Raw genomic sequence first — 15,534 nt, 5'->3', positions numbered from 1 at the left:
ATGTTCTATGTTCCAAGTCTTCTGGATACTGACTCTCAGGAACATGGGTACTAATCTTCTCCAATTCTGTCCCATTAATGCAGATTAGGCCTTTTGACCCACCATATCTCTATTGACATTCTGTCAAATTAAACTAATCCATCAAGTCACATAGCTCTAGTCTGAATAATATTCTTCCACTACTCCCTTTTATGTATGACTGCACTATTGGTACTTTTGAATCCAATCAAGCTATTGTCATTTACTCTTCTAATGGCCCATCATGAAAGATTTTGTCATATTATGTGAAATCCATGTTGACAACATTCACCGCCATACCTCAATCTTCATCACATCCTCTAAAGAAATTATTCTCAAGACCTGCCCTGCCTAAAGCCATGCTGATTATCCTCAACAAAAGTCAACAGATTCTATCCTGAAGAATCATCTCCATGCAGGACTTGTCATTCATTGTTCGAGGGATTGAATTTAGAAGCATGAGGTTGCATTGTAACTGTACAAGGTACCGGTGAGGCCCTATCTGGAGTACTGCGTGCTGTTCTGGTTTCCTTACTTGAGGAAGGATGTACTGGCTTTGGAGACAGTGCAGGAGGTTCACCAGGTTGATTCCAGAGATGAGAGGGGTTAACCTATGAGGAGAGATTGAATCGTCTGGGACTGCACTCACTAAAATTTAGAAGAATGAGAGGGGATCTTATAAAAAATGTCTAAAATTATAGCCCCTTTTACACTGAAAAGTCACAATTGCCATATACTTGACCAGTCTTTGGAAGGCAGCTTGCTTGTTCACACAGAACAAAGTCAGCTCAGTGAGTTCACCTAACATTTGCTTCTATTTCTTACATTCTAATCATTTCTTGCCTATCAGCGCAAGGCTTACTGACCTATAATCAGCTAACTACTTCCCCAATTCTAATGCTATCTCATGCTTTTTCACTTTAAAGTGAATTGTTCTAGTACCCCCTTCCCCTTTGTAAATTACCTTCCACATTCAGGGGAAAATTAAGAAAAGGTCATTGTACAGGTGTGAATTTTTCCTCAATGTTGAATGCACAAATGCCATTTTAAACTGCTAGAGATTTAGTAAGAAAATAAATTCTGCAAAGGAATATTGAGCAATTGACCTCAAGTTTGGAAAGCTAATAGCCAATCACACAAATTCATAGTCAACAATTAAACACCACAAACTTACCAGTTGGCCACGACTTGTACCTCCATTTCATAAGAATCCGTTGCTCAGAAACCTAGCAAGCAAAATTAAACCAACATAGTTATCAACATTTCCACACCACCACACTGTACTAATAGCAAACATCTTAAACAGTCATGCAATTCAGAAACTGCTCTTTAGAAAAGTAAGCTAGCTGAGATTAATTTTGGGCAGTAGGGTTCATGCAACAGTATTACAGCAATCTGGATTTGAATCTGGTACTGCCTGCAAGTTCTGGTTATATCCATGAAGGTTTCCTCCAGGTGCTGCTCCACTTTGTAACAAGGATACAAAATGCAGATATTCACCAGTTCCAAGAATTCTCCGCTGACACTCCCATCAAGCAATCGAAATTTTCCTCCCTTTGCAGCATCTACAACAGCTGGTGCATGTGTGAAAGCCTGGATAAGCTGAAATAAGAAGATGGAGTCAAGGTTTAGAACCAATCAATTTAGTCTTGAAGGAAATATTTCTCAAATCACTGAGTAATTACAATTATGAACTGTATTACTTAAGTGCAAGTAATCAAGACAGCCTTCAACACATTCAAGAGGAATTACCATATATACTCTGTACAAGTCATTCGCGTAAAAGTCAACCCTCGTCTCTCACCTCAGCCACTACAAACTCTGGTCTCAGCCCCAGCTGCCCGCAGATCGGAACTCCAAACACCTCTGATGATGCAGATACTTACCTCAGTCCCAATCTCCCCTGTACCAGCATCTATGCCAATTCCCTTGCCAGTTCAACACCAACCTCAGCCTCCACAAGTCTGACTCCGCTGCTGGATCCCAGGGGCTCTTCTCCCACCACTCCTTACTATTCCCCATTTTTTTCACACCTCTCCCTGGTCAGCACGCATCTCCTCCTTTGAGCTGCCCCTTTCTTCCCACTCCCTCCATATCCTTTGTTTTTACTTCAATCATGTTGTCTGCGGACTTTAATGTTTTACTCTTTATAGTTTTTGTTACTTAGTAGGATGTGTGTTTTAATGTACAGACTTTGCATATTACTTTCATTCATTGTTTCTATTCTTGATTTGTTTAGAGATTATTTGGACTTCTGCTGTGGTGTTTTAGATTCTAGTGTGAATTTCAGCCCTCAAAAGTAGTATGCATGCATGTAATAGTCAACTCCATAAATTTAACATTAAAAAGTGGTCAAGAAAATTAAAACTTTTACATGTTCTCCCTTAATTTCTAAGGCAGGAGATCTCAAGCTGTCAATTGTTTAACAAAGATTAATACACAATCATAAATTGACCTTAATACACTTAACATCCTGAAATCTATATTGTAATCAAGTACAATATATTAACATCCTGTATATTTTGGCATGCAAATCAACCAGCATATGTCGACCCCCATTTTTCAGCCTAATTTTAAGGGTTTTATGGTATATCCGGTATACAAGTCAACCCCCTTTTTTGGGCTGTCTAGGCCTCCCAGGGACAATTTTTTTTAAATTATTTTTTTTAAAAAATAAAAACACCCCAATTGCAAGTAACAGACAGCAATGGAAAAGGCCCACAGAGCTGGAGCACCAAGATCATGCTCCCAGCTGGAGCAGGAACCTCAGCCTACCAAGCAGGAGTGGTGACGGCAACCTCAGGGCCCCAGGTAAGAGCAGTTATGGCAGTAGGGAGGTGCTTCTAGCATTGGCATACAGCAAATTGACGTCAATTTGATTTCTCCCCCCCCCCACCCCCCCCCCCCCCCCAGTGAATTGAAGGCCTCAAAAGTATATCTGATGTATAATTCCTCCTTTGAGGAATTTTTTTTAGGGTTTTACGGCTCTACTTGTATACCAAAATATACAGTAATAATGATAACATTCTATGGAAAAGGAAATGAGTGCAGACGACGTGCTTTTCTTTTCCTTTCAGGTTTTTGATTCTTTCCTCTTTTGGGTTTTTTTCTAAAGTTTTTTCCTTTCTTTGGAGGAATATTCATCATTTTTTTGGGACTTTGGTAAGGGTCATAGGCCTCACGATGACTGATATCAAGATAAACTTTGTGAATTTGTAGCAATAGGCAGTTGGGAGGTGGGAAAGGAGTGAGTAAAAGATTGAACTGTTTGCTGAATTCTGAATCTATAAAAAAATAAAAAATGATGACCTTCAATGCACATGGACTTCAGAAATTGAATTTCTATGCGCCTGAAGATTCCAATTGCAAATTACTTGGATCAGCAGAGAATGCTTACACATGCCAGAGGGAAAAGAAGTCTCCAAAATTAGTCTATCCTCAGATAATTCTTGGTCTCTGATCTCTTGGTCGCCTTCACCCAAATCAATTGACAGAATCATCCAATGCCAGGCAAGTTACCACCGCAATGAGACAACTCAGATGCTGGCTTGACAACAATGGACTTCAAGTCCGTTCTCCTGATATCAGTTGTCATGAATCAAGTTCATACCATTGTTAATAGTGTTTATATTCCTCAAAGTACAAACACAAAATTTTCCTTCATGTCTTGGCCAAAATTCTCCAGTCATTTTATTTTCTTTAACAATTACTCACCTCATTTCTGCTTGCCTTAATTTTACCAGAATAGTTCTCACAAGAGCTATTATTAAATGCAAGGAAACTTTGAGAGGATGAAAAGTCTCTGGGATATTTGCTATGGCCAAGTTTTACTTGAGGCTTTTTGCCTCCTGCACTGTGCCCCAAACCTAACTGAGAAGTCTTGCTTGTAGCAGTAGAATGCACAAACAGCTTTGAAACCTAGTAAGATAAAATTAGTTTGGCCTTGGCTGGGGCTCTCATCTTCAAATCTGTAGCTATCAATGTGGTTTTCAAATTATGTAGAAGATCACCCTGAAAAGGAGGGACCATAATCATAAATGAAACAGCCCTGCCTCCTCCCAACCAGCACCTGCAGCATTGTGGCCATAATTGCATGCTCCAAGTCAGATACAAACAATATTCAGAGTCACAGAAAGAGAATGGCAGATCAGGCGGAAAGATTCAAGAGGCCATGTTGGCCTTTCGAGTCCGCAGCGGTTCACTGATTTTGTGCGCCCTCTTCAGGCATTGGTCCCGGTAGATCTTCATTACTTCTCTTTCTCTCTTCCTCTAAGGGGTGCTGAGCAACACAAATGGAGAGCCTTTTTCTGCCTTACAGCATGCAATTTTGCATTGCATCATTACATGACAATAAAGTAATCTTGAATTATAAACAGCCTTAATTCAACAAAAGGATTCAACAAGAAAGCATCAAGCCTGACCATGGGGAGTGTTTTAGAATGTGGCAAGGATGACCACCAAACTGATCAAACAGGAATTAAATTCAGAGAGCAAACTGGGAAAAATAAAACACAGATGGTGAGAGTTCCTGTGGGCATTTCGACAGGAAAAGACTTGCAAAAGTACATGTAGATCTTCATTTTATCTGGTTATATGGTAATGTGCTCCAAGACTCCTTGGATGAAAAAGTCATGCACAGACCTGAATGCCAGTCTTATTCTCCCCCCCCACCCAATTTCAAAGCATATGGTGATGCATGGGAACAACAATTTCATTTTTTTTTAAAAACACCCACTTAGATTGTGTAATGCCACTAACCTCTTCTGTAATAAAGATCCTGTAAAGTTCTTCCGGTGACGTCATGAACTCATCTTTCAAGTTAATTTTGCAGGTTGGAATCTTAACCCCAACCGACTTAGGCTGGACAGGCAACGGTGACGTAGCAATCTGAAAAATTAAGAGTTTGGTGTGTGTGTGGCGGCGGGGAAAGAGAAACTCCAGGTATTAGAGAACTATACAAAGCAGACTAGGCAACTATCCCAGTAGTTAATAATTACAACGAATAAATATTCAACTTCAGACAGCTTTAGACTAAAAGGTTGAGTCTGCTGACCATTTGCAAAAGCCTGTTGCTCACTAAATTTGAAGGCACTTTATCCTGCATAAATTCTCAGATTTAGTTTCTACAGGCCATTTAGTACCATTTTACATCACACTTTCTTTCCCCAAAACCCCAAACTATAATTAGCCATGAGATTCTGGGACCCCAGCACCTCATTACTTTCAATGTAGAAACCAAAAGGTTAAAGAATGTGGAAATGATAATGCATATTTGAATGAAAATAGCTCAGCCTCGACTCCTAGTTCCCCTCTCACCAAACCTGAACCATCTGTATAACATGCTGTCCCCTAGTTAAATTAATCTTCTTGTGCAAATGAAAGCAACAGTAGAGCACTGAACGATTGAAAGTGGAATGAAGCTCCACTAACTCAGCACCCTTGGAAACATCAGGAAAATTGAATGAAGTGAATTGAATTTTTATTGAACTAAGATACAGTAAAGAGTTGTTTTGCATACTATGCAGGCAAGTCAACTTGTACAACAATTCAAAAAAGCCAGTGTTGGAAGGGTAGTTCCCAGACACATGGATTGTTGCTCTTTCTTCACTTTTTCCAAAACAAAAGTGTAATAGATTTTAAGCAAACCTAGTGAATTTGAGGAAACCAGGAAATAAACATGCACTTCAGACTCTAGCCATTAACTACCCACATTCCCAACCCCAATCCTGGCTCATTAAATTTGTAATTTGGATACTCACCCTTCATTCCAGACTAGAAGACAGAGGCTGAACATCAAGAATTTCCCAATAATTAGATGGCAGATTATGGCAGTTTTAATGCATCCAGAATTGCTCCAAAGATCTCAGAACTCTTTCCACCCCTCCCATACTAATTGCTCAAAACCTGAACAAGTTTAGCGAAAATGAACAGTTATTAAATTCATTCGGGACTAACCACTCGGTTATGCCAGCATTGGCAGGAGAGGAATTGTAGAGGTTTAGTTTTAAAAACGGTCCTCAAGCATTCAGAATAGTGTCAACTTGAAAATTTTTCTTTTGGGGATGGGATGTAGATGAAAGAAAAAGAGAAATTTCTTTACACTTCAAATTAACACCAAAATGCCGAAAACATATCCAACTCAATTTTGGCAGTAGTTTTGTTCACTGTAATGACCAATAATAATTGGTATGTGCTGTGCAATGCTAAGTAAGATGGTACACAGTAGACTGCACCCTTCAGCGCTTGACGTCCTGCTTTGCGGAAACTGCCAAAATGTTTGGCCTGGAAGTCAGCCTGAAGAAAACTGAGGTCCTCCATCAGCCAGCTCCCCACCATGACTACCAGCCCCCCCACATCTCCATCGGGCACACAAAACTCAAAACGGTCAACCAGTTTACCTATCTCGGCTGCACCATTTCATCAGATGCAAGGATCGACAATGAGATAGACAACAGACTCGCCAAGGAAAATAGCGCCTTTGGAAGACTACACAAAAGAGTCTGGAAAAACAACCAACTGAAAAACCTCACAAAGATAAGCGTATACAGAGCCGTTGTCATACCCACACTCCTGTTCGGCTCCGAATCATGGGTCCTCTACCGGCACCACCTACGGCTCCTAGAACGCTTCCACCAGCGTTGTCTCCGCTCCATCCTCAACATCCATTGGAGCGCTTTCATCCCTAACGTCGAAGTACTCGAGATGGCAGAGGTCGACAGCATCGAGTCCACGCTGCTGAAGATCCAGCTGCGCTGGATGGGTCACGTCTCCAGAATGGAGGACCATCGCCTTCCCAAGATCGTGTTATATGGCGAGCTCTCCACTGGCCACCGTGACAGAGGTGCACCAAAGAAAAGGTACAAGGACTGCCTAAAGAAATCTCTTGGTGCCTGCCACATTGACCACCGCCAGTGGGCTGATAAAGCCTCAAACCGTGCATCTTGGCGCCTCACAGTTTGGCGGGCAGCAACCTCCTTTGAAGAAGACCGCAGAGCCCACCTCACTGACAAAAGGCAAAGGAGGAAAAACCCAACACCCAACCCCAACCAACCAATTTTCCCCTGCAACCGTGTCTGCCTGTCCCGCATCGGACTTGTCAGCCACAAACGAGCCTGCAGCTGACGTGGACTTTTTACCCCCTCCATAAATCTTCGTCCGCGAAGCCAAGCCAAAGAAAGAATGACCAATAATAATTGGTATGTGCTGTGCAATGCTAAGTAAGATGGTACACAGTAGACTGCACCCTCCCCAAAAAAGTCCCAAACTCCCCATTTCAATGTTACACTGCCCTTTGACTCCATTCAATAATAAAATAGCTTGCCGAGATTCCTTGACTTTGGTATTGGGAAATCTCTGATCCTGCACTAGGTTACACTTGGGAAGTCCATTAATTTTATAGTGACTGTATGGCTGTTGGAACAATCCAGAAATCAGATTTGTAGGTTTTTTTCCCCCCTCCTTAAAAAGCATTACAATTTTAAAAACTAGGAGGGAAAATGTTGTTTCTAAAAGCATAACTGCTGGTAGAACTTGATCAGCAATCAAAAGATTCCCACAAGCCTTATGGGTTTTGTTCAATTAATATTGTGCAAAGCTCTGATGTGCCTCAAAGTTCAGATTTCTTGTCAGAGTACATACATGACATCTCGAACAACCCTGAGATTCTTTTTCCTGCAGGCAACGCAGAATTTCCATTTAATGGTAATGCAAAAAACTGTACTCAAAATTTATACAAGGTAAACAATGAGTGCAAACACAGAAAATAAATATTCAATAATAAATAATGTGCAAAGAAAGAGTCCATAAACGAGCGATTTTGTTGTTTAGGAGTCTGACGGTGGAGGGGGTAGCAACTATTTCAGAACTGGTGGTAGGAGTCTTGTGGCACCCATACCTCTTTCTGGATGGCAGCAGCTAGAACAGAGCATGTCTTGGGTGGTATGGATCCTTGATGAATTAAACAGCAGCATTCCACATAGATTTTCTTGACAGTTGGGATGTACCGTGCTGTGTCTACTACCTTTTGCAGGGCTTTCCAGTCAGGTATTGGTGCCCCTATACCAGGGAGTGATGCAGCCAACCAGCAAACTTTCCACTACACATCTGTGCAAGTTTGCCAAGGTTTTTGACATCATATAAACCTCTGTAAACTCCTGAGAAAGTAGAGGCATTGATGTGCTTTCTTCACTTCAACAATTCCCACAACCAATATTCCCTTAGCCCCAAATGTTTCCCCCCCCCCTCAGAGTTGCCCCTTATCCCTTGTCAGGCAACCACAACTCCCCACTCCATTTGGATTGCGAACCCGCTCGCAAGCGTCAACTGATTTCGCAGTGACAGTTATTATCTCCCAGCCAACACCCCCCCCCGAAAAGACTTTTTAAAAAAAAACACATAACAAAGTTCACCCTCTTTTTTTCCCCTTCCTTTCTTTAGTTCTTATATACATTATTTTTACATCTTTATATATATTTTACTCGCCATTTTTCATTCTTGTTACAGCTCTTCATCTTTCCTTCTGTCCTGCGCACAGCTGAATGTCTTAACATAAATTTATAACCTTTTTTTCCATAGGATTGATTTTGCAGTATTGAACTCCTTCCTCTTTAAGAGTTCAAAACTTGTCTGGGTAAAGAAAATATTTTTGACCCTTGTATTCCAATGGTTTATTGTCTTCTCTAATTTTATTCCTTGCCCGTTCCAGTATATTTTCTCTTGTTGTATATCTCAAAAATTTTACTAAAATGGATCTTGGTTTTTGATGTGTCTGTGGTTTCGGAGCTGCCTAAAGAAATCTCTTGGTGCCTGCCCCATTGACCCCCGTCAGTGGGCTGATCTCGCCTCAAACCGTGCATCTTGGTGCCTCACAGTTCGGCGGGCAGCAACCTCCTTTGAAGAAGACCGCAGAGCCCATCTCACTGACAAAAGACAAAGGAGGAAAAACCCAACACCCAACCAATTTTCCCTTGCAACCGCTGCAACTGTGTCTGCCTGTCCCGCATCGGACTTGTCAGCCACAAACGAGCCTGCAGCTGACGTGGACATTACCCCACCATAAATCTTCGTCCGCGAAGCCAAGCCAAAGAAAAGAAAAAAGGTTTCGGAGCTAGTGTTCTGTGAGCCCTTTCTATTTCCATTCCTTCCTGTATTTCCGTCGTTCCCAGGACCTTCGGGATCCATCCTTTTATAAATTCCTTCATGTCTGTGCCTTCTTCATCTTCCTTCAGGCCCACTATTTTTATGTTGTTTTGCCTACTACAATTTTCCAACATATCAATTTTCTGAGCTAACAACTCTTTTTTATCACTTTCTTCCAATTTTCTTCTTAAATCATTCACTTCTACGGAAGCCGTTTCTCGTTCTTCCACATTTTCTAATCTTTTCTCTATTTCTGTCATGACCATCTCTAATCTATTCACTTTTTCTTCTGTACTTTTGATTTTTCTTTTAATTTCACTAAATTCTAATGTCAACCATTCTTTTAATGCTCTGATTTGTTCTTGAAAAAATCTATCTATATTCTGTCCATCTGTTTTACCTATTTCTCTGTGCAGATCTTGGTCTTCTTCTCTTCCTTGTATCTGTGTCTCTTCTGACTTTCCTGATGAGTTGCTGCTGGGCCTCTCATCTGTTGGGCCTCCTGCTGCTGCTGCTCTTCTTTTCTTTCACTCCCTTTCCTGTCGCTTTCCTCTTCTTCCAGCTGAGAGCCCTGGTGTCGGGCATCCCCCAGCTGGTCGCGTTAGGTTTGCCCGCTCCTCTGCTGAGCCCCCCTCCCGTCAGTGTTCTTTCTCCTTAGTAAGCGCACTGCGCACTTTTGTTTGGGTCAGAGAGCCATTTTTGCAGTCCAGCGGTCAGGACGTCGCGACTCTGCGGGGTCGTCACCAACCTCGGAGAACAGGCTCTCTTCTCCACAACAGGTCCGTTTCTTCAGGCAGGTAAGCCCTTCTCCTTTCTCTTCCGGCGTCTTTTCTTTTTTTTCCCCCCTGTTGTTTTTTACTTTTTCCTTCTCGGGTGCCATTTTCTCTCTTTTCTCTACAACTTTATTTGTTATATTTTGTATTTCTTGAACTTTGTATTTTCTTCACTTTATTTCTTCTTTGCTGGAGGGGGCTGGTATTCCTCTACTGGCCACTACTCCATCACGTGACTCCTCAATGTGGTTTCTTCACAAACAATTTATGTCTTGGAACGAGAGCATGTCCTCTGAGATAGTGACTCCCAAGAACTTAAATTTGTTCACCCTCTCCATTTCTGATGATGACTGGATTGTACACCTTTGGTTTTTCCCCTCCTGAAGTCCACAATTAGCTCCTTGGTTTTGTTGACTTTGAGTGTGACGTTATTGTTAGTACACTATTCAGCCAAGTTTTTAAATCTCCCTCCTGTGTGATGACTTATCACCCTCTTTTATACAACCCATCACCATGATATAATTTAGCAAATTAGTAGATGTCCCCAACTACTCAAATTCTTGACCACCTAGCCAGGACTGAACTCCCACATTCGATGCAATCTGAGGAATGGAATAATTGAAGGCGGTGAGCCTGTGGCATATATAAAGTAAACAGACCAAATATTTTGTATATTATGATCTAGAATCTAGAGGGAAGGTACTACCCATTTAAAATAGGTCAAGAAAAGGAACCCACACTAGGAGCACGTGGCAGATAAACACGCTCGTGTCTGGATAGATTAAGATCTGAGTAGTCATGGATGAATCCATTATATCTCTAATCAATTTGGACAAATAACTTTAGTTAAAACAAAGGCATCAGAGAGAGCAATCCTGCAATTAGAATTGATTCAATAAAGGAAGTCAACCTCTGAAGAATCTGGACACCACAAAAATCAGGCAGAAAGTATCACATGCACATCAGAAATTAAAGATCATTTTAACTAGGTATGAAAAGCAAACAAAGGTATTTTTCCTCATAAAGTTGAATGATATAGACCAAGTGGGAGCTCCAGAGCAGGGAAACGAGCAGCTTTTGTATGGCACAGAATCCCATTCAATTTCAACACGATTTTTTTTTTTTTTAAAGATTGAAGCCAAATTTATTCAAAAAAAAGCTTCATTTCAGTGATCCTTGGAGCAAGTCAGCAAATTAGAGTTGACAAGTGCTTTCTCTCTCCAGGATTATGCCACTTGAATTTTTTTTTTTTTTTAAATGTCAACCTTGTTTAGGGGAAGGGGTTTACAATAGATTCTATTTTTCCTTTGTTAGATTCTATTGTAACATTAGGTTTGTGCTATCGTACTTCTGAATTTTTTTTAAAAACATGATCATTATTGTAACTTTTTTACTAGTTCTACAGCACATCATAATTGCAATGTTCATTTTTCTATTGTACAAATATCAATAAATTTATTGTTATTGTTTCTTTACCTTGGCCTGCAGATCAATCTTGGGCTTGGATTGTGATTGTTCCTTTTGAACTCCATTAATTGTTGGCAATATCATTCCCTGAGTAAATTCTGTAATACAAAGAAAAAAAACAGATCAAATTTGTGTGCTGGGTCAGTTAACTACGGAGTACAATAGCATAGTGAAACAGATTATAGATATGTTTTTGGGAGATAAATTGGGGGAGGTTTTTTTAGTGTAGGTCACATACAAACACTTTAAAACAGATCTTATTTAAAATATTGGAGCTCTACTAATGCTAGACAGGATCAAACTTTAACTTATTACTATTAATCCCCTTCTAATTCTAAGCGCATGTGTAGAAGTTCAAAAAGGTTCTTTGATTCACAGTCCAATCTCACTTCTCACTCCTCCAAGTTCATTGGTATCAGGCAATTTTTGTTCTGTGCACAGAATTTATGAATTTCACCAGGCTTTGGTGCTTGAAAGGTAAATGGTTATCGCCCAGGAAGGTTCTTGTTGGTTTTCAGAGCAATTTGCTTATTGGACACACAAACTGATTCCTTCTGATCAGCCACTTCAGTGTCTTGCTGAAGAAACACCCCATCAGGGTTTTCCAGATGATAATCTCTCTTTCAAGTCACCACAGAGTTCCTTTTCTGTTTCCCCTAATCTCAGGCGAAACATTATACAGCCAGTCATCTCCTCTTGTATTAGGGGGGGGAAAGAAGGGAGGAAGAAAGCAAATGCAAACCACACTTCCCAGAATCCCATACTAGGTTTAACAATCCTAACCCTGGAGATGGCTCCTTTCAAAGGGTTCACTGCCCCAGTTAGGGGTGGCCAAGTGTGAAAAGCCAAACCCCCATTCCCATCCCAGGACATTGAATGGCCAATTTAGTGGAATACCAATGTGAAAGGGCCTATAGATTTAATAAATAAATAAATGGAAAGGAGAGAGAGAGAGAGAGAGAGAGAGAGAGAGAGAGAGAGAGATAAACTAAACTGCTATATTCAACACCTTAAAAATTGAACAGAATAAAAATCAGATTTTTCAGATCAATGTTATTAGGTGTGGCGAAGAGAGACAGAAATATTCTTGTATTCAACTTGGTCATGTCCCAAGGTAAAGCCTTTTTGGGCTTTAAGAAAAAGTTACAGGCATTGTATTTCCACAAAACCCAGATTTATTTCTATTCTGAATTATAGAAGGAACAAGACCCAAGTTGAATGAAATTTGTTAAAATAGCATTAGCTGTAGCTAGGAAGGGTATTGCAGTGACTTAGAAATCAGATTCACATTTGGGTATGGGAAAATGTAATGCAAAAATTCAAAGGTGTATCCCTGTGGAGAAAATTACATACAATCTGCAAATTTGGAGCCCGTGTATATAAATTTAAAATATGTAGTGGTGTTCTTCCAGCCTCTTGAGATCTGTGTAAATCTTCTTCCCCAAATTGATTATATAAACCTTGTTGCGTCCTGTGTGTTGGATTTGATCCTCTGACCAATCCATGTAGCTGTTCTTTCTTTATCTTCATATTACTATATATCCTTTATATAAATATCTTTAGTGGTGGTGGGATTAGGGAGGAAGGGAATGGATGGAAGGGAATAGGATGGAAGGGGAGGAAACTCTTAAATTCTCATTGTTTTATAAAATTGTTTATTAACTACATGCATAGAATTTTTTTTTTTTTTGGTTAAAATACTCAAAAAAAGCCTTCCACCCTCCCAAAAATCAGGCAGCAGTTCAACTTACAGGGGTTTATTAATTCAAGGAAAGCATGTGACATGCAAATACTGGGAAAATGGAGTAACACAAAATGTTGGAGAAACTCTGGGACAAGAAGCATTATTCCCTCTTATGGATGCTGCCCGGTCCACTGATTATTGTCAACGAAACTTGCACTAAAAAGCAAACATGAAGCCAGCCTACTGTGTCTATGTGAGATGCAGCAGTCTCAGTTACCCTCCTCCTTCCCCATTTATCTGCAAACTGCTCTCAAATCCATCAACCAAATTTCCTCCTAAATTCTTCTGCCACCCGCCTGCACTAGGGGTACTTGAAAGACTTACCAAACAACATTTCTTCAAAGTGAAAGAGAAATCCATAGTACCTTGGGGAAATCTCGTTTAAACACAATTATCTCAGAGCAGTGGAAGCTTGTGTACCTGAGGCTATTTAAAGCATAATACGTAGAAGTTTACAACCCAGATCCAGAAGATATTGAAACATTTGCATTCTTGGTTCACAATTTGGTGGATATGCTTTTTTTTGGAAAGCTTGCTGTTTAATATTTAAACTGGTTCACATTTCTCAACTATGAATCATTAATGTTTGTATCTGAACAAGTACATGGGAATAAGATGCCAGTATGAACAAGATCAACCTTATTTGGGACTGGATACCAAAACTGGGGCACTACAGAAAGTTGTCAATGACCTAAAGAAGGTTGTGTCATTGCAGTATTGGCACAAATTATCTGCAAAGACCACTTCAATAAGTCCCTCTAGTTGTATAGGTCTTAACAAAATTAAAGTGAAGTCATTTAAGGAAAAACTATATCACACACAAAGAACAGCTGGAGCAAATATGGAATCCTGCAAAATTCTTTTTAATACCTAGAAGTTAATAGAACAAGTGTTTAATTTGTTTATGGTGATTAACTATATTGAAGGTGTTAGTTCTGCTAAAGGCTTTGGTCCACAACAAATTAGTGTTAACCTTTAATTCAATGTTAAACTATATTTTTTATAAAAATCTTAGTAAGTTATAGAGTTAAAATATTGCATCATATTCTTAGTAAGTTAGCGGTGGCCTGGTACAGGGTCACACAGGTCAAAGCACATTTACAGATACACCATTGTACTCAGAGAAGAGAGTTCATTCTCAGAGTTGCAGTATCTTGGACAGACAGCTAATGGATTTCAAGTGGGTCTTAATTATTCAAGAATTGCTGACAAAGCCATCTGTTTTTAATCAAAGCCACTTAAGCCTCTTGAACCAAAAGGAGGTCAGAGGTTGTAATGGATATGGAACGGTTTTGAAAAAGGAACAGAATTTTGGTAGAAATAAAACTGATCATGTGGTTTCCAAGAATTGATGATGTAACAGTCACATGACTTGGATAAATAATTTAGACATTTTGAGTTCAGTTTGGAGAGTACAGAAGTCAAAACCCCTGTGACACAGGGGTTGAAACCTTGTGAAAGAAAGGGTTGAGTTAGAGTAACCAGAATATGTGCTGTTGTGTGTTACTTCTGGGAAAAGGGAACACCGAATCAATGGCTTTTGAAATAAGGAAGTCTACTTTGCAATCGCTTTGGAAAATAGGACAGATTTCAACTGGGTCTATTTTTGTGTATGGCCACTTTGTTTAACCCTGGTGTTGTTTGCAACTTCATCATGGAAGATAACCACATTTGTTTAACTCTCGTCTGGGTTTGTGACTTCATTGTGGAAGAAAATAGCCACATTGTGAGTAAAGAGGCCTGAAGCTACAATGTTTAAAAGTACTTTATAATTTTTTATGAACTGAAAATTTAAGACCTTCAAGCAAGACTAAAATGATGCTGAACTTTTAAAGACTGACTTTTCAAATTGGGACTTATATATATATATATGTATGTATGTATATATATATATATATATATATATATGTATATGTATATATATATGTATATATATATATATGTATATATATATGTATATATATATATATGTATATGTATATATATATGTATATATATATATATGTATATATATGTATATATATATATATATATGTATATATATATATGTATATATATATATGTATATATATATATATGTATATATATATGTATATATATATATGTGTATATATATATGTATATATATATATATGTATATATATGTATATATATGTATATATATATGTGTGTGTGTATATATATATATATATATACACACACACATACATTTACATTTGTGCATAGTGGGGTTAAGTAAGTTTAGAGATAAGGAAATGTTAATAGTTTAATTCAAAAACATATTTTGAATTTACCATTGGCTGATCCATTGCTGTTCCTGTGTTAGTGCTAACAAAGTCCTTTTAGTCCCAAAAATTAAAAGGGTTGTTAGTTCATAACAGGTCAAAACAGAAA

The 15,534-nt window shown here is 39.2% G+C and overlaps 1 protein-coding gene across 2 annotated transcripts in view; it reads right to left on the bottom strand.

Moving 5' to 3' along the window:
- Positions 1-15,534, bottom strand: part of ahsa1b (AHA1, activator of heat shock protein ATPase homolog 1b) — a 59,988-nt gene that overhangs the window by 10,112 nt on the left and 34,342 nt on the right. For both annotated transcript variants that reach the window (XM_069916073.1, XM_069916071.1), the window contains exons 5-8: positions 11,406-11,494; positions 4,777-4,905; positions 1,519-1,620; positions 1,193-1,244 (exon numbers count right to left, since the gene is read on the bottom strand). In XM_069916073.1, the coding sequence (XP_069772174.1) occupies positions 1,193-1,244; positions 1,519-1,620; positions 4,777-4,905; positions 11,406-11,494 (372 nt within the window). The remainder of the gene's footprint in view (positions 1-1,192; positions 1,245-1,518; positions 1,621-4,776; positions 4,906-11,405; positions 11,495-15,534) is intronic.

The sequence above is a fragment of the Narcine bancroftii genome, chromosome 2, assembly GCF_036971445.1.
Source record: "Narcine bancroftii isolate sNarBan1 chromosome 2, sNarBan1.hap1, whole genome shotgun sequence".
NCBI lineage: Eukaryota > Metazoa > Chordata > Chondrichthyes > Torpediniformes > Narcinidae > Narcine > Narcine bancroftii.
Note: the sequence above shows the minus strand (reverse complement) of the source record. Positions and strands in the feature narration are given on the sequence as shown.